General features: G+C 39.2%; 1 protein-coding gene across 1 annotated transcript; it reads left to right on the forward strand.

Moving 5' to 3' along the window:
• EHD4 (EH domain containing 4) lies at window positions 1–27218 on the forward strand. Its single transcript, XM_084520943.1, has 6 exons — window positions 1–730; window positions 6503–6679; window positions 10113–10210; window positions 16676–17088; window positions 19928–20092; window positions 22646–27218. Exons 1-6 carry the CDS (start codon window positions 492–494, stop codon window positions 23180–23182), a joined length of 1629 nt encoding a protein of 542 aa, XP_084377069.1. The 5' UTR covers window positions 1–491; the 3' UTR covers window positions 23183–27218.

Consider the following 27218-nt stretch of genomic DNA (forward strand, 5'->3'; position numbering starts at 1 on the left):
GCAGCCCTCCCGGGGCCGTCAGCACCCAAACTCGCCAAGCATGCGGGCGGCTCCGCCTTGCGCTCCCGGGGACCCAGCTGAACCCTGCGGGGAAGAGGGGCGGCAGATATAATAAATAAAAAAATAAGAGGCGGCTTTGGGACCAAGCTGTTTCTGAAAAATAATAATAAATAAGTAATAAAAACATAATAACAAGAAAATAAAAGATACCCAGATACCTCCACTCCAAATAAATAAATGAAAATATATATATATATATTTTATTATTGGAGGGGAGGGAATAGCAAGCTGGGAGCCCCTTGGTGGACGTCTCTGCTTGCAGGTGCTGTGGGTTGCGGCCACCCCCCCCGCGGCACCGGCACCGCCCCGCCGGCGGGGCAGGGCCGTGGACGGGGAGGAGCGGGGCTCGGCACGGCTCAGTACGGCTCGGCTCGGCGCGGGTCTGTTTGGCTCAGCACGGCTCGGCACGGCACGGAGCTGGCAGCAGCGGGATGTTCAGCTGGCTGGGCAAGCAGGGCGGCGGGCGGGAGCGCGGCGGCGGAGGCGGCGATGTGGTGCAGACGGTGACCGGGGGGCTGCGGGACCTCTACCTCCGCAAGCTGCTGCCGCTGGAGGAGCACTACCGCTTCCATGACTTCCACTCGCCCGCCCTGGAGGAGGCCGATTTCGAGAACAAGCCCATGGTGCTGCTGGTGGGGCAGTACAGCACCGGCAAGACCACCTTCATCCGGTAGGTGGCGGACCCCCGGGGGTGCCCCCCCCCACACACACACCCGGCGATGGGTGCTGCTGCACCTCGGGGTGCCTGAGGGGCTGTGCTGAGGATGGGGGCGGCTTCTGGGGCTGAGTCTCAGCTGCTGTATATTGCTCTTACTTCCTGCTTCAGATCCTTCTCTCGATTTCATGTTCTGCCGGGAAAGCGTAACCTCGCTGTCTACTTCCTGTTAACTTTGTATTATTTTTTTTTCTTTCTAAATTATTTCGGAGGAAAAGAGGCTACTGTCATCACCGGCCGTGCAACCTTATGTCCGCCCCTTCTTTCCTTAAAGAAATTTAATACTTAGGTTGCATGTGGGAACAGGAGAAACACAACAGCGTTCATGCTGCGTCCTCAGAGATCTCTTTTCCCCTCACACTCCTGTTCAATTGTGTTGAAGAGGAAACATCACTAATTGTAAATTGTACAAATGTTTCATTTCTAATTCCGAAGGTTCCTGGCAGCCTTGCTATGGCACTTCTCCTTTTCCAGTGCAGAGGACTCCCTTCCTCACACCCCATCAAGGAGCAGTGTTTCCCTTTACTCACCTTTTCAGATGTTTGCAGAGCCTGTCACGTTTCGTGCCTGCTTTGCAGCCAGCTGGCCGCAGGCTTGAGGTTCACCTTGCTTCTTTGCTGGTGGTTTCTGACTTCTGCTAACATGCCAGATGGGCTTGCTCAGAGCAGTGTGCTAAAAATAGATATAGGGCTGTAATTAAGAGAAACTTGGTTTCGGGATCCCCATTGGTAGCTGAAAGGAGGTATGTGTTTGTGGAGTGGGTGGTTTGAATCTTTTTCATGTTTCTCAACCCGTGCTGACTGATTCATTTTCTTCTTTACTTGTATTCAAATTCTAGCAGCCCTGGTAGGCTGGGTGTATTTCCAGGTAAGTGATCTTACCTGGATTAGGGACAAAGGAAGGCGAGGGCATGGGTAATGTGGGACAGAGTGGTCCGGAACAGAGATGTCCCAGAACCTGTTCTGCCTGTCAGCTGACTTGCTGTGTCATTTGCAGTTTATAGGAAAATTTTTTCCCCTCTGGTTTGCCTTGGATGTGAAATCACATTCTTGATTTATGGATGTTTGATGTTCTGTCCTTTGCAGCTGCCCATATTTGACTGAACATAGCTCAGTATTGCACTCAGGAGCACTAATAGGCCTTGCACTGCTTCACAAGTACTTCAGGTGCTGTTGCTTTGTGTGTAACTTGTTACCTCTTTAATTGTAAAATACAGAATAATAGGGCTGATCGACACTAATGGATGGTCTGCAAGAAGAAAGAAATATCATTCATTACAACTATTTCCCACCTTTTCGGTGTTATTTCCCAGGGAAGTGAGACTTCAGTGGTCTCTGCTGGGAGTAAATATCTGGACGCATTTTGAACCCTCTGGTGAACATCAACTAAGTTTGACTGATATAAACATTAAAGATATCTTATGCTTTTTATCGAAATATCTGACTGAATGGAAGAAGCAACTTCTACTGTGATGTGCCCTCCTTTTCACCCAGACACCCCTTTCTCCTGTCCCCAGTTTACATAGATCGCAGTGTGGTATAATCCCTTACTAGGTATTGGAGAATTTGGGAATTCACAGGAATTGACCATTGAGACCCTGTCTGTAATAAAAGAGTTGATATTGCTTCTAAAGAACCACAGTCACCATTAACACCTTCCCCAGGGAAGCCAGATAAATATTCATTACATCAGGGTTTGCTGTAGGTAATAACTGTAGATAATCATTGGCTGCATTAGCATGAGAAAACTCTCCATTCAACATGGACAGCAACTTATGCCAACGGTGTAAAGGTTATGTCACAGTGACTGATATTCAAAATCCAGTTTAGAGGAAAGGGGGAAAAAAAAGGCAATGAAATGAGAAGTGAAATTGTGTATGTAAAATAAAGCGAAGACTTATAAAAGAAGAAATACTGTAGTGGCCAGGTCAGCCACAAATTAATTTCCTCCATTGTAGGCTGATTTCCCATGTGTTGTTTTTTTTTTTTTGTTTGGTTGTTTTTTGTTTGGTTGTTTATAAAAAAAAAAAAAAAAAACATACTCTCTCAAGATTGTTAAAATTCATGGTTTATAACTGATAGGTTTTTCTAGAAGGTAGTTAGACTATATCTTTTTTTCCTTTTGTTTTTTTTCTTTCCAGTAGCCTTTTGGCAAGGAAACATTATTTTAAACCTTAATTAAAACTGCTTTTTGTTTCACGCTTCTTCATTTCATAGTCAGGAGGACACACTAAATCTATTTTTGTGTTTACTATCATGTTTATATGTGAACCTACAAATCTGTTTAGCTGATGAGTATTCATTTGAGATTAACTTTTTGAGGCTACCTAGCACGAGATAATTTGATTTAGAAATTACCGTGAGAACTTCACATTTTCATAGCTCTGACACATCCACATCCACCCAGTTCCTTCCACTTAGTCTTCATGGAAAACACTGATCTAGTAATGACTGAATGCCCTGAGGGATTAGGATAGAAAAATAAACACTTCCAGGTTTCTGTCAGCCTTTCTGGTTTTTCACTCGGTGCTGTTGTTACTGGTTGCTCCCTGAACAATGCAGTGGAACTGGCCAGTTTTGCTGTCTAAGACGTAGTGCGCTAATGCTGTTTCATTTAAGTATCTAACAATGCCAACAACTCAAGTGTATTGAGGCCCAAATGGCAATACTTATATGATTGTTTTTTTAATAGGGTGGGAGGATGGGTGAGAGCCAAGTGCTTATCTTACATGTAAGCTGCTTGGCATTGTACCTGCGCAGCTTCTGTAATACTCCCAACTTCTCATGGCTGCTTTAGAGGAAGAAGTGGTGAAAGGAGGGGCAGGAGAAGAGAACTGCAGTGTATCAGAGACGGGATCATCAGTGCACATTTATAATCACCACATTCTTTAATCTACAAGTGTAAGAGACTAAGTGATGAGTTTTTTGTTTTATTTTTTTTATTATTATTTTAACATATCAAGATGAGGAAAAACAGAAGTGAATTCCTCAGCTCGCCAGATCGTGCTTTTACTTTGTTCAGAGGTATTACTCAGAGGTTAAAACAGTAAACTTCCTTCTATTTAACTCAGCTGGAGCTGAGTTTTGTGAAAGCTCCCTTTTATATCTGTAATATCTAGAGCCTGCTAATGGTGTGCAATCAATTGTATGGCAAGAATGGACCACATCATTTTTTTTGTCGGCTCTTTCTTAATTTCTTTGGGTCTGTAGAACTTCTTTGTTACTAGCACTGTGTATAAGTCTTATTCAAGGTATTTGGAACAGAATTATTGCATTATAGCAAACATCTTCTGTTAGTTTTGTAACGTTTAAAAAAAAAAAAGCAAGGAGGATTTGTGGTAGCATGTAGTGTGGAGGTGGACAGCCTTAGGAAAGGAGACTTAGCTTGTCTCTCCATACATCACATTGCATCCTTGCCCAGTGTTGGTCTGTCCACCTAGGCTGTGTTCATGTGTTAGTATGGCTTAACTGAAGCATGCAGGCTTCAGATGATTATCAGTATCCGCAACTGTGAGTAATCTTTGTAAACCAGTTTCCTGTAGTTGGGCTATAGGTCTGGCAAAGGGATGTAGATGAATGTTTGCTAGCAAAGCAGAAAGTTTATAGCCCAGGTAAAAATAAAGGGTGAAGAGCAAGTCCCTTGAGTCAACAGGATGTCTGCTGTTTGATCTAGACTGTCTTTGGGACAAATGCTATTTTTAAGCATTCTTCCTGTGAATCTTTTTGAACTCCCTCTCCGCTGAAAATTCCTGAGAAGGGTAAGTGGTCACAGATGCTAAAAATCCAGGTAGCTTCCTGTGCTAATATAACACTACAAAAACATTTGCAGTTTTTCAGTTTACAGAAGGTTGGTCTTCCCTTTTATGTGGCTAAGTGAAACCGATATTTTCATAACAAGAGGAAGTGTGATATAGCTTGTACAACCAGCACTCAAGATCTGGGGTATCTTTTTGTCTGTTCTGGTTCTTGACATGTGACTGAGAGGGTGTCTTAATGGAAAATACCTGCCTTACCAAGTGCTTGCAGTCTCTGAATAGCTGCAGCAGGCCCAGCGCTCTGGCTCTTGGGTGGGACTCAGTATTTGGAAGGAGCTCTTGCCTTCCTGCATTGTTATCTCTGAAAGCCTGGCTTTTAAAGCTGCATCCGTGAAGTTAACTTGGAAGTATCATTGCAAGTCAGTAGCGCTTTATTCAAATTTGTTCTATGTCTATCATTTGAATTTGCAGGTAATATGAATTTGCATTGTTCAAGTTCTGAGCTGAAAATACAATGTTGGGAATCCTTAAGGGTGCTTAATACTTTGAACTCCTTGTAAACTCTCCAAGTGTTGCATGTGGCCATGAGATCATTTTTTTTAATCATATAAAAGGAAACTGCCATTGAAGTGCCATCACCAATGCATGCCAGGTTCATGAGCTTTTCTGATGGGTAACAGTGATACTGTGGATACTTTGTAGTATGTATTTTGCAGGAAGAGCAGCCTGGAAGTTCTCTCAAGCCAATGAAAACTTACGAAACTTAAACAATGGTAGAACAGTTATAGTACTGTTAGATTAAGGTCCAGACCAAACCTATTACTTAAAGGCCGGTGTTAATCTAGACATGCTCAAAACTGTGACTGGTGCTGTCATTGGATGTGGGACCAGCACTGACAATTTACGCTTAGTATTTCAAGGTGATAATTTTTAAGATGGTACTGTTGAGAATGAGGACAGTAGTACTCATACATTCACATTAAAACTAAGCAGGATTGTTTGGTCCTGTTTGTGAAAAGTGGAAAATGTGAGAGTGTAGGCCTGGGCTTGGCAGATAGGCTTGTGGCTTCTCTTGCTTCTCATTTGCCATCCAGGAAGGTATGCAGGTAGGCTTTAAGTACGTATTCTGTTTCCAGTAAGCTCTAGCATTTAAATATGTGCATCCTTCATCTGAGATCTTGCCAGTCAAGACTTGCTGTATCAGACTTGGCCCAATGGGCATGTGCAGTCTGTGTCTCAGCAGATTGCTCAGAGGGGGGTGCATGATGGCTTCTGTTTGTACAACACCTCCTGATTTGGTGCATGTGGGATGTATGTTATCTTTAGCTATGGAGTTCTGTGGGTCTAACTTGTTTTACCCTGTGTATCAGAAAGTAATTGTTAACTAAAATAAATAAAACTGAATAAAAGCTCCTTTTCCTCAGTCTCAAATAGAAGTAACTGTATTGTCTCCTAACTGTATTATCTCTGCTGTAGAAAGGTGAGTTCAAGGTAGTAAAAAAGAGGATGTTGCAACTGAGTTCATTGAATGGTTATGTCTGTCAGCAAACTGATGTTGCTCATGTGCTGTGTTTCAGACCACTCCCTTTCAGTGCTAGCAGCACTTGTATGGGATTGCAAACATGGACAAAAAACAGCAGTGTCTTGTAGCGTAACCTACAGCACTGTGATCATTGGTAGAAGCATCCATGCATCCATTTGAGTGGCTCAGGTGTTGCAGGTGAGGGAATACTTTGCACCATATTTTTGTAAAGTGACTGACTTGATCCTTGTATCTAGCTGTTGTGAAAAACTGGCATTCCCCCCCCCCCCCCTTTTTTTTCCCTAGCTAATAGAAACAGTGAAATGCAGAGAAAACTTTATGATTCTAGTGTGTGGGTGTCCTTGGGAATTTTCAAGGGCATTGGAGTTATTTACTTTTCTCCTAGCTCTCCATCATATAGTCTCTTACTTTACATATTCTCCGTCTCTAGATACCTGCTTGAACAAGACTTCCCAGGCATGCGGATTGGTCCAGAGCCTACCACAGATTCTTTTATTGCTGTGATGTATGGAGAGTCAGAAGGAAGTGTTCCTGGAAATGCCCTGGTTGTTGATCCTAAGAAGCCATTCCGCAAACTCAGCCGTTTTGGAAATGCTTTCCTGAACAGGTGAGATCTGGTTGGTTGCTGTCTTTTGATTTTAAGTCTGAATTTCTACTTGATACCACCTTCAAACATCAGTGCTGTTTACTAAGTCTTTTCTGCTGTATTCATATTGAACAGCATGAAATAAGTATTCAAGTACAAGCAGAAGCAGTGACAGTTCAAGTGAATTAAAAAAAAAAAGGCAGTATGAAGTCGCATTAGCATACAGCTGACTCTTTTTTTTTTTTTTTTTTTTAAGGCATTATGCTAGCTGGAACTCAAGATCAGTTTGGGCACAAGTTTCCCTACTCAATAAAACTCATATGGAAGTACTGTTGTTTAAAACCTACCATCCAAAATAAAAAATCTATTTCCTTTGGTGCTGTCCTGTTCCTCTGCGCTAGTCCCTTATACACTAGAGGTTTTCGAGTAGCTCTTCAAAATTGTGAATTGCAGAGAGATGTAAAAAGGCCTGAAAGAATGGAGAATTTTTGAAGGAAAAAAAAATATATTCAAGCTGTTAAGTGCTTCGTTTTGGTCATTTTCAAGCAGTCCAGTAAAAAGTTTGAAAACCAGATGGTTTTCAAGCAGTGCAGTAGACCAGGATGATTGTTTCTGGATACCTGCTGTGTATTTGCAAAAACAGGCAGAGTTGTTAAGGAGCTGTGAACATTGCGGTAAGTAGCTTAACGTGCAGTTGGAAATACTTATTTCCATTTTGAAGTTATTAATAACTTTGGCATTGTGTGAGCAATCACCTTGTTTTCTTCCTGTATTTGATGGTGATTTGAGATGGAGGCCTGCTTTTGCTAGCCAATTAATCTAAATTGGTTCTCTTTTAACAATAAGTTTTCCTGTTTGACCGATAAGCACTGACATATGTGTTAAAAGTTCATCATGTAAGGTCTTATCTCTTGCTGTGCATATCCACAGAAGAAAGTTTATGTTTATAGCTACTTATGGCTGGCTTGGCTACCAGTTTGCTGAGAGATAATGTACTGTGGGAAGCTGCAGTCAGGTCCTACTTTAAATACTTCTGGGGCCCCCTTCCTGTGAGGTGTATTAGCTAAGTTCAGTCTTCCAGATCACTATTCTTTCTTACCCCACCATTGTATCCTAGGCTATCTATGAAAACAGCTAACATAATTATCCTGTAAATAGTATTTTTCCATAACAAACAAGTACTTACACTGAACATGTAATAATCCTATGTGTTTGGTTTGGATGTAAGAGTTACGTAATGATTTTTTAAATGATTTCTCAATCCTAATGTTTTGTTTCATGAATAAGCCTAAGGTAGTACTTTTACATGGCTATGGACACTTAACAAAGCCAAATGTCCTTTTCATCTAAATGTAACGTGAGAGAAGACAGCGTCTGAGGTAATGGAGAAACTGAAATACAAACAAGAACACAGTAGCACAATGAAGACTTGTACTTACTAATTAGCTTCATCAACTTACTGATACTATCTTGCCGCTTTTTCTGTGACCTCTTCTTATTCCCCTCCCTTGTATCTGACTGATTCTGGTAGATGTCTCTGCAAGGCTCCTGACTGTAGAAATTTGTCTTTTATTTTTCCTGTGTACTTGTAAGGGTTGAGAGGGAGGGGGACAGGACCTATGTGTGCCTTTGGATTCTGACTAAAGTAAGTGAAAAAAGAACATTGCAGTATACCAGAAGGTTATGGAGAAAATTACTACCACTGAGGAGAAACACATGGTCCCCCTTTAATCTAATGGGTGTCTGAATGGATGCAAAAAGGAGAAGTTCTTGGTTGGATAAACTCTAGATTTTCCAAAGGTAATCTTAAGGAAAAAACAAACAAACAAACAAAATCAACAGGTGATTGGTGATTGCAAAGTTGTTGATTTTATTTTTGCAAAAAATGTAACTTTAATGTTTCCAAGGATAGCCTAATATTGCTGGTTTTCTTTAATAATAGTCTTATAATAATATGAAAAGCATGAAAGCATCAATGTGCTGCAAGAAGATAGTCAACTCACTCAGCTAAACTATTTTTGTAAAACTTTTTTTTATTGGGAAAAATATATGTTGTTTAAGTAGTTTTGCTTTTTATGATGTAGCACTTGAAATCACACCTTATGCAGCTTATGTAAGAAATGATATTTCAGAGCCAAATCTCAGTGTCAAAACCAGATATTCAAATACAAGTAACATTAATGTTTTAAGTTGTCAGAAATACTAGTTTGACCTAAGATTATTGACCCACCTGTTGTCTTCAGATAATGGATATATTCAAAAAGCTACAAACAGTTAATTGTGGTTTGAGTTTATCCTTTTATTTCATCTCTCTGTCTTATGTATTTTCTTCCTTTTCCACTAATGACTTCTGTCAAGTCTGCTGTGTGTTTCCATCTCTGAGGCCTGTTAGCTCCCTGTTTTCTTGCATGGCCTTTTCCAGCTGTCTGCATTTGGGCGATGCCTGCATCAAAATACTACAGCATTGTTCAGCTGAAATAATGGTGCTCCTCTTCCTGTAAGATAGCTTCAGACACATCTCAGTGATACTAAACTGGGCTTTCTTTGAGATAGTGATAAGAAAAAAAAAAAACAGAGATGAAAACTCAGTCATCAGAATCTTGCAAATTTGTGAAAGCTACTTCATGTTGTTCATGTTAGTGATATATGCTTTTGTAATGGTTGTTGTTGTCAAATGTATTTTCTTTGTCACTTTTGTGCATCCACTGTGCTTCCACAAAATGTTCGGTTTAACACAATGTGTCCTTTAGGCAAATTTTAGGAAAATTTTAAAAATCACTACTTTATTCAATAGTACCTCACTGTTACATTTTTAACTAAATTTCTGGGGATGATAGCTTTTTATGTTGGCCACTGGTGTTTTGCAAGCTTTGCAGATGCTAGGTTGCACAGTGTTCTTGTCGGTATGGTCTTCAATCACTACCTGGTAAGAAGATTAAACTCTTATGCAAATCTTTTAAAGGCAGTTTGTAATGAAGGGCAGTAAAGTTTTTTTTCAATCACGAATTATCCCAGAAGCATCAGAGTTTGGAGTGCAGGTTTGGCTAGCCAGTAACTAGAAGTTAAGCTTTTTTTTTTTTTTTTCTTTTTAGAATGGTGCATATGTGGCCCATTTTGTCAGCTCTTGCAACATTTGGAATTTTATCATCACTTAGATAATACAGTTCATATGGTTCTGAGTTTTGCATGGCTTTCCACTGTTTTCCTTTTGTTTTGATGTGTGTTTTTTTTAAGAAGCCCTCCAGTTTTCTTTTTTGGCCGCCATACATGTTTAAAAACAAAATGGCATTCATTAAGGACTTCAGAAACTTTTTTCCTTTTTTTTTTTTTTAATTTCACTTCAGTCTTTCTAAAAGCTAATACATAAAGAGGGCAAGGGACAATATACATGTGAGCTAGAGCTCATGCTAATGTTTTGGTTTTTGTTTTTTTTTTTTCCCCTCCTTGCCTGCAGATTCCTGTGTTCTCAATTGCCTAACCAGGTGCTGAAGAGTATCAGCATTATTGACAGCCCAGGCATCCTCTCTGGAGAGAAACAGCGCATCAGCAGAGGTGAGTTGCAGGAGCTGAAAATAACTGAGCACACTGACTATCAAAAATGGTCTTAAATCTCCTCCTTCTGCTTCTCTGTTTTGGATTCCAGCTCCCTTTCTCCTCCACCAAAAAAAAAAAAAAGTCTTTCTCCTTCTCCACTTGAAGGGAAAGTAATGCTTGGCAGCATTCAAGTACCTGCTGTCCCTTCCTTAACAGTATGGAAGTGAACATGAAATATGCAGAAAACTGAGGCATCGTGTTAATCAGACAGTGAAAAAGCAAGCACTTGTGTGACAAAATTCAGTGCTGACAGGGATTGTCAAGGAAGTTCTAACCTTGCTGTGTGGGACAGGGTTGTGTTTCACTCTGGGGTTAGGTTTCACTGGTAGTTGTGTGTTGCTTAAAAGACTGTGGATCTTCACTGCCATCTAGAATTGCTCTTGTGACTTAACAGAATATACAGCTGTCGTTTCTTTATTGTTCTGAAACTCTATTTCTTGATGGTATTTGCCTTATCAAGTGTTTTTATGGCCTAATTGACCTGCCCTTACATACAGTAGACTTTCACCTAGACAGTGCTGAGTCATAACCTTAAGCTTTCCTTATCTGTTAACAAGGTTTTAACTTGACTAGTTTGCGTTTCACCAAGGTGTTTTTCAATGTGTTAGGGATTTTTCTTGAATACGTATCTTGGTATAGTTCTGATATCAAAAATGTGATTCTGCTGTATGATGTTGAGCTTTAACCAGTATGGCTGTACCAATATGGTACAACCACAAGGCTTTAGGAGACCAACTTTCAGTGCTCTGTTCTCTGTACCCCAAGTTTGCAGGGCAATTGCTGCTGAGGTTTAAGGTTTCATATAGTTAGATGCCAGTGTTCCTGGTGTACCTGCAAGTTGCTGTATAGAGCTATTGCACGGACTTACTATACACTGTTATGATTAGGCAATACTGTGCTCACCCATGTTTGAAATATTTCATAGGTACGTTTCCTGTATATGAATTCCAGATTTCTTATGCAGTTCGAAAACAGGTGGTTTTATAGAGAGCAAACTTGATGTATCCTGTGATGCTGCACTGCAGGGCCTGTCTGAATGGCTTTTGGAATGACTTCAACATACGCTACAAGCCTAATTTAGTACGTTTTGAAGTTTGAGTTGTTCAGAGGCCCTGTTTAAATCACTGTGTACAAACGTAAGCAGGATTCTACAAGATGTTTTCTGTTTTACTTAAATGTTTCTCCACTAGAGAAAGTTTTGTTCCGAACTATAACAAGGTGACAGCTTGTAGGCTTCACTGTTGGAGCTGTCATTTCCTTTCACTGGAGGTGATTAGATGTAAACATGGGGAGTCTTTACTTGCCAGGAAAGGTCTAAATATACTGGGTGATTCTTTAGCAGAATTTCTTTTCTGACAGCTTAAGATTTTGTATTTCAAAATTTTACATTTTTTTTGTTTAAATTTTCAGTATATTTCTATTTCATTTTAGACTTGAGTTTTTCTTATGAAACTTAATGCTGTTTTCTAAGGGATATATGTAAGGTGAGATTTTTTCATAATGCAGTAATGGAATGTGACATGAAATAACACCCAATAAATATTATTACTTGCTTTCTATTCTGCATATTGCTGGTGTCTATTCTTATCTGAGTCTTTCAGTTACATTTCTAGAGAATTAGTGGAAATTTACAGGACCTCAGCTTTCACTCCTTTCCTAGTAAAAGACTGGAAGAAAGTAAAGGCACTCTGCAGTAATGCAGAGCTTCCTGGGTGTTTTATTTAGAGCTCTGTAAAGCTGGCAAGGTGTCCGTAGATGAAGGAGCTGATCATTTTCTAAAGGAGCAAAAATGTACACTTAGGACAATATTCAAAGCTGTCTTTCTTCTGACACACCTTTCCTGCTCCTGTTGTCAGTGGGAGAATGTGCCAGAGGCTTCCTGCCCGTCAGCTCACTGCCTGCGTAAGTGGCTCGACGGGAATGTGCAAATGCGTGCTGGCATTGTCCCCTCAGACAATAGCTGTCCCTGTGCTGCTGCTGCCCTGTGAGTGCACCAGAAGGTTCAGCAGCATCACTGGTGACATTCACAAAGTAGATTGCAGACATAAACGTGTGTGTGGTCTGCAAGGTTTGGAAGGAATGATGAGTGTGAGGAGAGGAGGAAGGTGAAGCAATGGCTAGCAGGGTATGGGGAGGAACTGATTTGAGAAAGGGAGGAGAATTTGATTCGTGACTGTTGGAATGACTGTAGGATTAAATAAATTATTCAGAAAATGTGGTGACCTTTCTTCTTGCATTGTTCAAGGACCACGCCTTGATAATTTTACTGCAAATGTCAATATAAATGCCTGGTGACAGGAAAGGAAATGTACATTCCTCTTTCCCCTGGGAAGCTGACTGCTACTGAACCTGAAGGCAAGGGTTTAAAGAAACATGGGGAAAAAGATCAGAAAAAATGCAGAACATTGCTCACCTTGCATTTTTTTAGAACCAGAGTTATTAAGCACTGTTAATTTTCTCAGTTTAGTCAGGCTTGTGAAAATGTTGTTGGGAATTATGAAAGGTGACGTACATAGTTCTAGTATTGTGTCAGGCTTTTCTTTCCAGTGAGGCACTGTCTGTTCTCTTTAGGACTATGCTGCCAACAAGAGTGCAGTAAAAGTGTCATATGAGAGTGCTGGATTGAGACAGGTTTTCATTGACATAACTGGAACCTTACCCCAGGATTGCAGTGTTTAAAAAGAATATTTTAAAAATGCTTCTTTGTGTAGGACCAAGCTGCATTTGAAAGAGTGAGACAGTTTAGATGCTTGCCTGTTGCACAACAAGAAAAGAACAGCAAACTTTGGGGGGTGGGAATAGCTGTTCTTGTCCAGGTCCCAAATGTGTGTGTTCGTAGCCTTTTTTTTTATAGTTGTTTTTGTGGTAGTTGTACTGCACCAGTGGGTGGGATCGCTCCACACTCTGTCCACCCCTGCTTCATGAACTAAGTGAGTGATTGTTCTCTGGACTTGGCAGCTCCTCATTGCAGCACTCATCCAAGAGGTAGCTCACTGCTGCAGTAACACCAGCCCCAGGGGTGGAAGAAGTGGACAGTCTGCCTGTCCCTCCTTGCAGAGAATGGGTGGAACCCATCAAGTCTCCCTGATTATTTTCTGAATTGCAGATTTGGGAGATGGTATTAGGGCAAGTTGGAAATTATTTACCTTAGACCCTAAAGGTAAAGTCTATCATTTGTCTAAATCTTTATTATTGACTGACGCAGAAAATAGACCCGCGCTTGTAAAGATGATTGCATAGTTTTATCTTTGAGTAGAGCTGGTGGCTGTCATGTGCTGGACTGGTACTTTGCCCTGGGCCAGTAACACATGAGAGTTCATAATCATTGTTCTCATCAGTGGTTGCAGAGCTGGTAACCTTGCACAGTCTCTCATCAGCTTTTTCATATTATTGTTTTCATTGTTTTCTTTTGCTCTCGTCTGGCTCCCTGTTGAGCCCCTTACTGATGCCCAACCTTTGTGCCTGTGCTGGAGGCAATGGCTGCCTCCTTCCTTGCAGCTCAGGATGAGCTCACAGAGTTCTTCAGTGCTGCTGGTGGATTGCTGCTCTTCGTCCTTTAGCTGAGTATGAGGGTGACTTGTGACTTTCTAATATGTACTTGTAAACAGACTTCATAACTCCTGAGACAGATAGTAGCTGACAGTAGTTGTGGAGACAAACCCTTGAAGAAGTAGCAACAGTAGGGCAGCAAAAGGCTGAGAAGCATCAACACCGATTTATTTTTTTTGGTCATGTTTTCCATACTCATCTGTGTTGAACTAGTACTGCTCAATTTTGAAAATCCAACTCCATGCATGTACACTGCATGTGACAGGATCCTAAGTGCATTGTGACCCAGTGCTCTTCTATGCTTCCTTTAAAGAGCATTGCTTTGACTGATGGAATAGATGCTGTGTTGCACTCTCAGTGGGAACAGGACAGAAAAATCATGAAGTCAACCATGTGGAAACCCTTGGCTGAAATATTGAAGTATATATTGCTGCCCTATAGTTCAGATACACTCTTAATACTCTAACTGCTGAATCTATGAAAATGGATTCACTTGTAATTGCAAGTTTTCATTAAAATTAATAGATTGTCAGATCTTAGTTATTAAATTGTCTTTTTCTTACAAATTTTAAGCAAGCAGGTTTTTCTTCCCAAACCAAATGCTTCATTAATTTTTATTTCATTCATATTAAAAGAAATGTGTTTGTTTACATATTCTTACTGAATATGCAAGTTGTTTGTAGTTCAAAATCCATCAAATGCATGGTGGGAATTTATATATTTATTTATTTAGCCAGCCTTTTAAGTCCACTTTGTACCATTAGTGGGAAACTTACTAGAATTTAACTAGTTTCATTTTGCAATTTTACATATTTAATTTCAAGCAGATTTCCTTCTATATGTATGAAGTCCAGAACAGGTTGTTGCATAGTTCAGATATGTGCAGTGATGCTACTGTGTTGTACAGAGAAGTGGCATAAGACTTTTTTCTCCCTTTCTTTACTGCTAAATTTTTACAGAGATAAATTATAGTGATTTTAATAAAATTATGTTAAGTGAGAAGAGCTCTCTTCCAGCTGTGTTTTGTGCAGCTCTCCTCCTTGCCCCCTACTTTTCATCTCTTGGTCATCTCTTCTAGACCTGGTCGCAGAAAAGAATGTAGAAAATCTGGATAGGACAGGGGTTTTGCACTTCTTACAAAGCATTTCTTTTAATGGGAAAGGTGGTGGTTTTGTTGTTGGTAGTGGTGGTGGTGTTTAGCCAGTTAATAAGTCTGACCTGCATCCTTTTGAGTCCTAATAATACCTTATTACCATTGCCTTCACCTTTCTGTTTGATGTGACTGTGCTGGATTTTAGTGGCAGTTGGTGGGAAGACAGGTAACTGGGGACATTTTCGTACTGTTAACTAGAAATTCCAGATTTCATTTCATATGCTAATTGTCATTTATAAACAAAAGATTTAAGGCTGAATTTTTTCCTATGTTGATAAGCATGTAGAATTATGCTTCACAAGAAATCTGGAATTCCCCATTTTCCCCATTTTTCTCCTTGTTTTCTAATAGAGCCTCACTAGGGCCAACAGAAAAAGCTGATTTGCTTTTGGGTTAAAGACCAACAACTTGAAGGTATAGTGAATAATGACTTGACTGAGCCAGCATCGTTTTAAGCAAAGCTAAGCAACTTCACAATGTCCCCTTATTCTTTTTTTGAAACAGCGTAAAAGATACCGGGCAGAATGAGGAGTGGAGAAGAGGAGTTTTGCTTGTGTCTGGACAAGAAACATGGAGTATTCAGCTAATTGGCTCATGTATGAGTGGTTTAAGTGATTTTGTTAGCTGGGGGAGTGCAGGTCTGAAGGCTCATATTACATGGTTCAGAAATGACCAACGATGCCCTGGAGAGTTCACTGGTGATAACTGAGCTTTCTTTGTTGTCAGTGCTTAAATATGGAGACAGAAGTGTAGTTTCTATTTGGGTTACTTTACAACAGTCCTTGCATTTTGACTGCTGCCTCTTTTAGTTTGTGTTTCTTTCTGAGAGGAAAAATAGGGCCAGAATATCATCTCCCAGTCAAACCTTGCTATTCTTTACTCAAACAAGATGAGTCATGTGCATGCCAAGCCCAATGCCACATCATTTGTGGTGACTCTTTGCAGATTAAATGTGTCACTTCTGAATAAGAATTTCCTGAATACTGTTTGCTGTGTGAATTAGGTTACCTTCTGCATTTAAAAAAGCATTCAGACAGGTCCTACAAAAAGACTTTTCCTCAGAACATCAAAACGTCTCTTTCAGATGATCAGAAAGGTCTTGTGTTCTCTAATCTGTCACATCCTCAAAGCCATCAGCAACACGGACTCATTACTGGTAAATTGCATTCCCAAGTTTGCTGTGGCAGAAATAACAGCAAGTGTTGCAATGCAAAGAGATAAGAGTTTGGAAATGGTTTTATAATCCAAAAAATTTTGGTTGCTGATTTAGACTGGGGTGCTGCATTTGCAGCCTGTTATTACAGGCACACAGAGCTACCAAAGTGGCCAGTGTTAACAGTGAGAAGAGAGATTCTGGTAAGAGCCCCACAAAGCTTCTTAGCTTGCTCTCAGTGCTGAAGTCAGAACCCTCGGAAGAGGCAAACATGGGTGTGAGATGATATTTCACAGCAACGTGAAAGATAACAATGTAGATAATGGGTGGCAAGGTTCAGGAAAATCAAGGTCAGTAATCAAAATAAAAGGTGTTAATAATGAGACCTGTTTAAGGGCATGTAGGATACAGTTGTATTGACCTGTCCACAGATACTCTTCTCCAGGTGGTCTGTCTCCCCTTCTCCCCTCGGCAGATGCTATGATCCCCTTGTTCTGCACCCCCATCCCTACCTTCTGAGACTCACTGCTCCCAACAGGAGAACTGTAATAGTGCGTTCTTTCCTCAGGCTATGACTTCTGCCAAGTCCTTCAGTGGTTTGCAGAGAGGGTCGACCGCATCATCCTCCTCTTTGATGCCCATAAGCTGGATATATCTGATGAGTTTTCAGAGGCTATAAAGTCATTCCGGGGCCAGGATGACAAGATTCGAGTGGTACTTAATAAGGCTGACCAGGTGGACACACAGCAGCTGATGAGGGTCTACGGTGCACTCATGTGGTCCTTGGGAAAGGTGATCAACACTCCAGAGGTGCTGAGGGTCTACATTGGCTCCTTCTGGTCCCATCCTCTCCGAAACACAGAGAATCGAAGACTCTTTGAGGCAGAGGCCCAGGATCTTTTCCAGGACATCCAGAGTCTCCCGCAGAAGGCCGCAGTGCGGAAGCTCAACGATCTCATTAAGAGGGCGAGACTTGCAAAGGTAAGAAAAGATGCCAAGTTAATCAAATGAGTGATCTCTTCTGTCTTTTTCAGTGTGTCCTTTCTCACCTTTCCCAATCTTTCCACTCATAAAATGTGTGGTTTTCAGTAAATGGATTGTATTGTCAGATTTATATGGAAGAGGTCATAGAAGAAAATGGGAGGAAATAAAGACTTGTACTGGGATGCCTCCCTTACTTAGAGAAAGGCATCAGATCTTCTCAGGCCATTAGAACTATTGTTTGCTGAGAGGGGAGGTGTACAATTTTTTACGCTGCACAGTAAGGTTAACTTAATGCTGCTTTTTGAAGATAAACCTTTTTTTTTTTTTTTTTGTCATGTTCCTGGTGTTATGGTATTAAAAACTGCTGTTAACTCAATCTGTTTTGTGTACATTTGTCAGCTTTTTATTTTCCTTCATTACAATTATTTTGGAAATGGAAAGGTATCTGATCGTTTTTAGGTGTTTTTATGTAACATAAAATAAAAACAGATAAAGGTGAATACAAAATACAGTACTCAAGGGGCTTGCTTATCAGTCAGCTCTGGAAGGGGAATAAACTGTTTATCTGCAGGACAGCAGCAATGTAATTCTTACAGCGTCATACTTCTGTCTTCTGCACTGAACTTTAAGTACTGAGTCAAAATTACAGCATTGTGTAGTATTTTTGTCCAATGTCTATACCTCTCTGCTCTGAATCCCTTCTAAAACATATGCAGCAACCCAAACCAAAAGAAAACTGTTAACTTGCCGTCAAATTTGGGTATTTTTGTTGTTGCTTGTTTGTGTGTTGTTTTTTTTTGTTTTTTTTAGTCCTGTGAGTCACTATCCCATTCTGATGAGAATTATTCTTATCTTTAAGAAACATATGTGCTCATTTGCAGGCCTTACACATGTGAAACTGTCAGTGCTTGTGAACTATAAACGTACTTTTCTGGTTTTGCTAGAAGAATTATTTTAAATATAAGACTATAAAATCACTTAAGATTATTTGTAAACTCTATTAGAAATATACCCGTTTCATAATTTCTGTCATTCTGGAGGACGTTCACATCTGCCCTATCAGAAAATTTCATGGATTTATGCAGAAACTATGCTTCTTTATGCTGTCTGTTTTTATGTGCTCTGTAGAAATTTGAGTATATTTGTAATTAAAATGCATGCATCCTCTTTAGATAGGAGGAAGTGGTGTTGAATGTGGATGGTCCATTTTTGCTTAGCTACTGTTCTGTTAAGTCAAATGTGAAAGTTTGGATCTTAAGACATTCAAAGAAATATTGGTTACACCATTTCTAGTGAATAGTGAATATATCTTCTTTTTTTTTTTTTTTTACCCAGTAAGCTTCTAAATGAGTAAGTAAAGGAATGTGACCACACTTTCCTTGCATAGGTTATGTGTAAGGTTTTTCCAGAATAAAATAAGGCATGTTCTGTGGTATTTTGATGGTAGTTAATTATTGTATACATCACCATATCTGCATAATCATGTTTTTCTACTGCTTCTCTTTTGTGGTAATCTCTTTACCCATTACTCAGAATTTCACCTTTTTTTTTGTATTCTATGGTACGATAATGATAGACATTCTTAATTTTATATTTTGTGTGTGTGTGTGAAAACTGTGTCTGGGAAACAGTTGCATCTTTTTGTTTGTTTTTTTAAATAAAGAAGGGTTTGAGTTCTTTAATAGACTCATCCTGTTACAGAGGTCATTTGACTTCGGTGGTCCTTCCTGGGTCAGAGCTGAAGAAGGCATGTTAATTACTTCAAGTTGTAATGGATATATGTGCATTGCTTCTAAAAGAAGCCTGACCTAGCGCTTCCCTCCCTTGTGCAGCATAAGTATCTGTGCCTACACAATGAATGGAATAAATTAATTCACCCCAGTGAGAGCAAATACAGCCCACAGTTTCTGTCCTGGACCAGCTCACTTGCTGTGTGGCCACACAGATCCCTTTTGCTGGTGAAAGGCAGTGGGAGGGTGGCAAGGGAAGAGATGAATGGTTTGAGGATAAGGGTGGAAGGAGGGTACACAGGCAGGGTGGATACTTTGATGGCAGTGTCGGTTTATCTTGATCACAGCAGATGAAAAAATCAAAGAGGGCTGCAAGTATTGATGTGTTTTAGGGCTTGTCATCCTAAATGAATGCCTTCCCTAATATGCTGGAATGGCTCTACTTTTCTCCCAAGGCTTTGCAGAGCAGCCAAGGCATGCTGTTACTATAGCATACTAACTGCTTTATCATCCTTTTGTGGCTACATAAATATAGACTATGTGCTCACTCCTCTGGTAGGAAAAAGGTAGGAATGCCTTGTCACTTCAGTTAGATAGCCCTGCCACTTAACATGCTGGGATTACTCAAGCCATTATCCCATTGTTTCCATCAATAACTGGCAAGACAAGTAGAGTCGCAATTCTCCACCACTGAGACAGAGAGACTAGTACAGCTGATTTTTTCTGCATGATCCAGATATGTAAGTGACAGGACAGCATTTTAGGACCTTACTTTTGCTCTCACTGTTAGTACCAATACAGTAGTGTACAATGCTCCTTCTTAAACTGTGCTTTTTTTTCTTCCCAACTGCGTTTTTTTTTTTTTAATGCAGTTGCTTTCTCTCAGCTTCTCAAAGGACTACTGAAAGCAGCAAAAGTTAGTTGACACCTCTTTCTGTTAATATGAGGTTCCACAAACAATTGTTGGTAATATGTTGTCCTTCAAATGACTTACTCTTTGAGATGAGTTTATTCATTCTGCTTCTTTTTATGACCTGGGTGAAGAACACTAATGTTGTTAAGCTTATATGAGCAGTAGTATTGATTTAAACTTTGCTTCTTCTTAGGTACATGCTTATATCATCAGCTACCTGAAAAAAGAAATGCCCTCTGTTTTTGGAAAAGAGAACAAGAAGAAGGAACTGATCAGCAGGTTACCTGAGATCTATGGCCAGCTGCAAAGAGAATATCATATCTCAGCAGGAGACTTCCCTGAAGTCAAAAAAATGCAGGTAAAACTATAGATTACAGTTCCACTGAAATAATACTAATTTTCTGACATGATTGACAAATCAGAAAAGACAGAACAGAGAGACTCAGCATTCTAGTTTGGAGTCTTTGGGCAAATGGCAGAAGAGCAGAAGTGACAGCCACTGGTGTTAGCATGACTTGGAAGCAGTGAAGATGATTGGTAATTTCCTTAATGTGTGTGTGTGCATCCCCAGAAGACTGCAGAAATTGCCATAAGGAATCTGACCTGTTCTTTTACTCAATATTTGATTCCTATTAGCAGATAGTACTAAATGTTTTAAAAGATGGTACAAATAAAATGTTAGGGGGCTCGTATGGGCTAAGCTGTTTCTTGATCTGCGTCCTAAATGTGGGTATTTATATCACTTCTGTAATTCTGTCAGATATTTGGGTAGGTGAAGATGCCCATAGTCACACATCAGTCATATTTACCCTTCTCTGTTCTTGCTCTTAGTGATGCTGTTTGCCATTGAGTAACAAAGGCAATAGGTTACCTGAAAAGTCCAGCTTTAAGCTCTCGCTTCTGAAAACCCTGATTTTCTTTTTTTTTTTTTTTTTTTTCCCCATCCTTTAGAGATGTATTCTGTGAAGAAAAATTAGTTCTCAATTTATACTTTTATTGTTAAGTTTTTAATATCTCTTACCTCTTGTTTCTTTTTTGAACTCTGAAAATCTTACTACCTGCTTTTTGTCACTTTCTTTAGGGAACGACAGCCGTGCTGTGTTAGCCATGCTTTTCAATTTATTCCTCAAGCCTCAATTTGCAATCTTTCGATCTCAGATCATAGGCTTCTTGAATGATATTTGAATTAGAAGATATCTGATCTTCCAAGTCGATGTACTTGAGAGATCAGGAACATGCAGTTTGGTTTGACCTTGGCTAGTCAAGCATGTGATGGAGAATGTTTTTTCAGATTGATATTTGTACATTATTCTGACAATTTATGTGGTATCTTCACACTGCTAATCGTAAAGAGTGATGACTAGCTGTTTTCATTAACCTAACCTGTCTATAAGGATGCACATGTTTATTTTACAGATTAAAATATTTAACTTAGGGATCAATTGTCTGTATGAGACAGTATTTTGTAGATTTAGTATAAGATCTGTTATATCTAGATTTTCACAAGCAGGATTGTTGAGGAAGGGTTCATGAACTTAGGTTTTAGAAGGATTTGCATGGAAAAAGTGCAGCTTTTTTTCTTTACTTTGCCTCTTCTGTTTGTGATAGGAAAAGAGAGAATGAGTGACTTGTCAGTTTGGGTATTGAAACAAAATTTGCACAGAACTTTCAAACTAATAATGTATATCACTAAGCCTCAGCAGCAGATGGCAGCAAATATATACAAGAGAGATCATTCACTTCCGTACTGAGGAAAAAACAGATAGCAAACTTGACCTTTAGTTTCCAAGTTATTGTATATCATAAACTTAGGCTGATGAGTTGCTGTAAATCAGGTGATTGTGCATAAACTTCACCTGAACGGAGTGATTGTTGTTTGTTGGCAATATTTCCTTTAAGAAATGCAAAGTTCTTTGTGCATGAGTGAAGCAATTTGTAGTTCACGTTTCTTGGTTTGTATCGTTACAGTTCTGTTATGTAGGGAGGCAGCTCCCTGAGATAGATGGGACTTGTCAAAGCAGTTTAACACTGTTTTCTTTTTGTTTTTGTTTTGTCTGTTTCTACTGTAACTCTTCTTTCCTGGATAGCCTTTTGCATTTAGAAATCAATAAATAATTGCCTAAACAAAATTTAATTTTTATTTTTTCTGACGTAAAACATGCTTGGGTCTGTGTTGAAATAGCACATATCACCTAGTTAAAAATCTCACTGAGATTAGTAGGAGTGTATGCACAAGTTGATAACTCTATAAATTACTTGATGACTTCTGGCAGCACTGCTATAAAAATGTTGCTGTTGTTACCCCAGCTCAGTGTTTTTTTAATTATTATTGGTAAAGGACATTGCTTCATGACCTAGTTACAAACAAGAAGTTTAATCTGTAAAATGAGATGAGACCTGCAAACTCTTGAATGTATTTGCTAATTTTAAACACTTGCAGAAGGGCTAGCAGGACTAAGGCCCTATTTGCCTACTTTCTTTGATGTTTGGAATAAAATCATCAAATGGAAAGTTGTTAGGTAACACCAACTGCCATGTTCTTATGCACTGCCATTTGGAAAACTGTTGTAAATTCGATTGAATAGAGGAACACTGTTGCAAAATTGTCTTGGTATATTTGATCAATGTATTTGGTGTGATATGTAAGTATCCACCTTGCTTCTCCTTCAAGAGAAATTTGAGTTTCAGTTTTGGGATCTATTTCAAAAGATTATTTTCGTTTGAAGCCCCTTCCTTAACTAATGTAACACCAGACTGATCTAGTGGTAGGTTTCCCTGATCATGGCAGGGGAGTTGAAATTAAATGATCTTTAAGATCCCTTCCAACCCAAACCATTCTGTGATTCTAACCTTTTCAGTGTATTGGAAGTTTTTCTAACAGCTGTCACTGAAATGTTTATATCTTTGACAGGAACAGTTGGAGACTTGTGACTTCACTAAATTTCACTCTTTGAAACCAAAGCTTATTGAAGCTGTGGATAATATGTTGGCAAACAAGATTGCCTCCCTGATGAGCCTGATCAGCCAGGAAGAAAGCAATATGCCCACAGAGTTGGTTCACGGTGGGGCATTTGATGGCACCATGGCAGGACCTTTTGGCCAGGGATATGGAGAAGGTGCAAAGGAAGGAGCTGATGAAGAAGAATGGGTTGTTGCCAAAGATAAACCTGCTTATGATGAGATTTTCTACACTTTGTCACCAATCAATGGCAAAATATCTGGGATCAATGCAAAGAAAGAGATGGTAACTTCCAAACTACCCAACAGTGTCTTGGGGAAGATCTGGAAACTCGCAGATTGTGATGGTGATGGGATGTTGGATGATGAGGAATTTGCATTAGCAAAACATCTCATCAAGATAAAACTGGATGGATATGAACTGCCTGGCACACTGCCTTCCCACCTGGTGCCACCATCTCACAGGAAACCTTTGCAGACAGCGGAGTGAAAAATATTAGAAGAGGATTTTGGATGTCTTTCAATGAATGTGTTGAAACTACCAAAATTTGAGTTTAGGCTTAAATCTTTAAACCTCACAGCCCATTTCACACAAGTTACTGAAATTAGAAGCATAGTAGCAGGGAAACATTTGTGTAGTAGTCCCTGCTGACCTTCACTGAGACATGCTTATCACAAGTGCCTTGTATAAACCTATCATAATGCGTGGATGGTAAGGTGAAAATGTTTCTGTAGTGTTGCTTCCATATCTTACTGCCTCTACAGCCATAAAGCAGAAAAAAAATGTATGAAATCACTGATCTTCACCAAACCTAAGCACTTAGCAACCACGGGTTACTCCAAACTATTTATTTTATTTAGTGCAAGGAAGCTCTAAATGTTATATTCACCGCCTATGAGAGGAACATTTTCTACACTGAAAGCATACTTTAGTCATCAAGTGAATGTCAACATTTCTATAGGTTAAGAAAAAGCAGATATAAAAAAGAAATTTAAATTTGTTCTATATTTTTGTTGTTCTTATTTAATTTGGGAGTAGAGAAAGACTAAAGTTGTGGCGAGAATATTAAGTGCTCAGAATATGAGCAGACTTGTTTATGAGCAGACTTATTTTAAAACTCTGGTGCTTATAGCTAGAAAGTACAAAATATTAAAATGATTCTTTCAGTCTGTCATCACTGTCTTATCTGAAGAGCTGCTGCTGCAGTTTTGTACAGCACTGTATACTCAGTATTATCTTTAAAAGAACTGAATCTCCTTTGTTCCTCGGATTTGGTGTTTCTTTTGAGGTTTCAGTTTAGCTGCGCTGCAAATTCCTGAATTTTTCAAAGTCGAAGCAGAATGTTTTCATACGCTTAATGAAAAAAAAAAAGTTTCCATTGAAATAAAGCCTCATATAATGTTCAGAAAAGGTGCATTGTTCAAATTCAGCATCTTCAAAGCATGTTGAATTGTCTTGAGAAATTTTCATGGGTATTTAATTTTTATTTACTGTTAATTATACAGGTATCTATGTTATCTTATACTTTTCTTTTTAAAGAAAGGTTTTTTAGCTCTTTGTTTTGCCAACAGGTAGCTGACAACCACTGAAGAGAGATTTGATTGATATGGTAGCAGATTTGAAAGTTGGGGTCACCAACAGAAATCTTTACATATGACTGAAATAAGTCATAGACTGGTCCCTTCAAATATTATTCCTTTATTTAAAAAAAAAAAAAAAAAGATCATTAATCATCATTTTTCTAATGACAAAATCAAATGTTGAACCCATTGGCTTACTGCTGTTTCCAACTGACTTTACAAGTACCTTAAAAGAAGGTAATTTTACCTTAAAAGAAGGTAATTTTACCTTAAAAGAAGGTATATTTTTGGTCCTGTGAACCTGTCTTTTGGGGAGGGCCACTTCTTTTCTGAAATCAAACTTGGCAGTCAGTCAGTGTAGGTCTGTGTATGTGAGCAAGTATTGACTTGTACTCCATTTGTACTATGAAATGCCCTACATATCAAAGGTACTGTAACTTCAGGCACTTTTTCTTTGAGACTCAGTAAGTGTTAGCAGTAGTGCCTTCTGAGACAGAGCAAGCGAAAAAATGTTTTAGCATCTTTGCAGTGGGGGTAGGGAGGGAAGTAATTTGAGTGTTGTCTCTGAGTTAAGACTTCAGTCACATTTACGTGTTCGGATATGTAGGTGATCTAAGAAGAGCCTCAACTTTTTCTTCGAATTGTGTGTTTTTTAGGTTGTCAGTTGGTTTTCATACTTCAAATCTTTCTGGACCTCTTATCTTTCTGCATCTTTTCTATTCTGATGTGAAATTACCATGAACTTTGCTAGGACTCTTCCATGTGAAAACAATGAAGCTATTTTAAGTAGTGACATAAGAACACCTTCACCTTGCCAGGCTTCCGGGCCTGTGTCAAGGATATCCAGGCATAGTTAATCAGTCTTGAGGACTTGCTTGCTTTGTCTTACTCTTATTTTTTTCTCTTATAATTTAAGTGTACCAACTTTATTTCTGTTAGACCTATGATAGGGGCCAAATTAGCCTTAGCGCATCTCTGTGCACTTCTGTAGAGCTGTGAAACTTGACCAGGAGTCTACCTGTGTGACTGCATGTCTGCAGAGTAACTGATTCTCTAAGTAATTTATTTTTAGTTGAACAAAAAGTATTATATAGACTTCGCAAGAGGTGTTAAAAAATAAGGCTGTTTATTTGTGGGTAGTTTCTGTAGTCAGTGACAAGTTTGTACACTAATGACAAACCAGAATAGCTCTGCAAAGAAAGCCACCAGAAGAAAGAAAACTTGTGTGTTGTGCCTAATGTAGAGTGGGCAAAGCTGAGAGGATCTTGGAAGCTGCTGATCTTCCAACTTTGTTGTATTTACCTTGCTCTTCTTCTGAACAGGGTTCCAGGGTGGGCCTGTGTTTGAATTCCCACCATGTGTAGCTTCCAGGACTGATGCTCCAAATGTTTTGGAGCCATGTGATCCCATGCCAGTAGAAATATCCTCCTGTAGAGGACAGGAGCAGGATAGTTTCTCAGTGATTTATATTTTTTTCTAGTTTTACCGGTAGTAAAATGGAGAATACAGCCTTTTTTTCAGACTCCGTAAGAATGTGCTAACTTGGACTTAGAGGGGACAAATTGAAATGCATTATTTTGATAAGTTAAATATTTTCTTTAGATATAGTTGAAATGTTTTGCTCTTTTCCTGCAAGACTTGAAGGGGAAAGGGAATGCACAAAGCATGTATAAGAGTAGAGGTGAATTCACTGTTGATGTGGAGGAATAGAAGCATTTCAGGACCAGCATGCAATGAATGCATATCTAGATATGTGGTGCAGTGCACTGGAATGTTAAGAGGTCATAATTAGCTGATAGAAATTCAAGTACATTTCATATGGACTTTAAACTGCAGTTTCATGTGCAGCTAAACTAATCTAGTAGAGTGCTGTTGCTCAGGGGAAGCAATCTGGATAATGCTCTGCTGAGTTAGTGAGACAACATGTAAGGAGCATGAGGAGAGAAGGGAGCAGGATTACCTTCTCATGAAATTGTGCTGTGGGTAGTTACTGGGAACAGCAGTGTGAAGTAATCTTTTTTTTGTTCATTTGATGTTGTTATTAATCTCTGCTCAACAAAGAACAAGATCTTGGATTAGTTGGCAGTTTTATGCCAAGGATTTTGATTACATTTGCTGAAGGATCATTCAAAACTGTCAAGAATTCATTCTGTGAAATTAGTGCTCGTTGGTGTAGTCTGCTGCTGTAAACCAAAGTAGACACTGCTGCTTTTACGTCTTCTCTAGCTGTTCCGCAACAGTTTTAATTCCCAACTGAAATTTTGTTCACACAGAAATCAATTAGATTTTTGTTTGGAAGAAAAAATGTGAGACAACTGTTCAAAACCACACTACAGGACAGCAAGATCCTTTCAAAACTGTGACAGGTTGAAAATGGAGAGTTTACAAAGATCTTTAGGTCAGGATGAGGTCCTTCTCCTTTGTTAAGAATGGTGTAAACTTTCATGGAATTTGGTGTCAAAGCAGTGGTATCCAGTCCCTGATTTTTCAACATTACTTATCTCCAGTACTTGAAGGGCACACTATTTTTCTTCCCACTTTCTTCCCTTCACCATATGCACTCAGTTTGATGGCTCTTTGTATTGTTGGAATTCAAGCAGAGAATTTGAAGTGTATGTTTTCTTGGGAATGTGTAACTTAGCATGGAGAGAATGAAAATGAATTTTTTTTGTACTTCACATACTCACCTTTTCTAATACTTTTGTTGAATACTGTGTTTTCCCTTTTAAAGGCACTCAATTTATCTTTGAGGGAGTTTGATCTGTGCAGAGCGCTTCACTTTGTCCAGTTAGGCAAACAAAGCTGTAAGTTCATTATTGTTGCACTTTTTATTACACAATAAATTCCTTGCAGATACTGTAATATATTTTAATATGCTTTGTAATCATTTTTAGAAAGTGGTGATAAAAACTGCTGATTTAATAAACTAATATTGAACTACCTGA

Source organism: Aythya ferina (genome assembly GCF_964211825.1).
Source record: "Aythya ferina genome assembly, chromosome: 5".
Taxonomy (NCBI): Eukaryota; Metazoa; Chordata; class Aves; order Anseriformes; family Anatidae; genus Aythya; species Aythya ferina.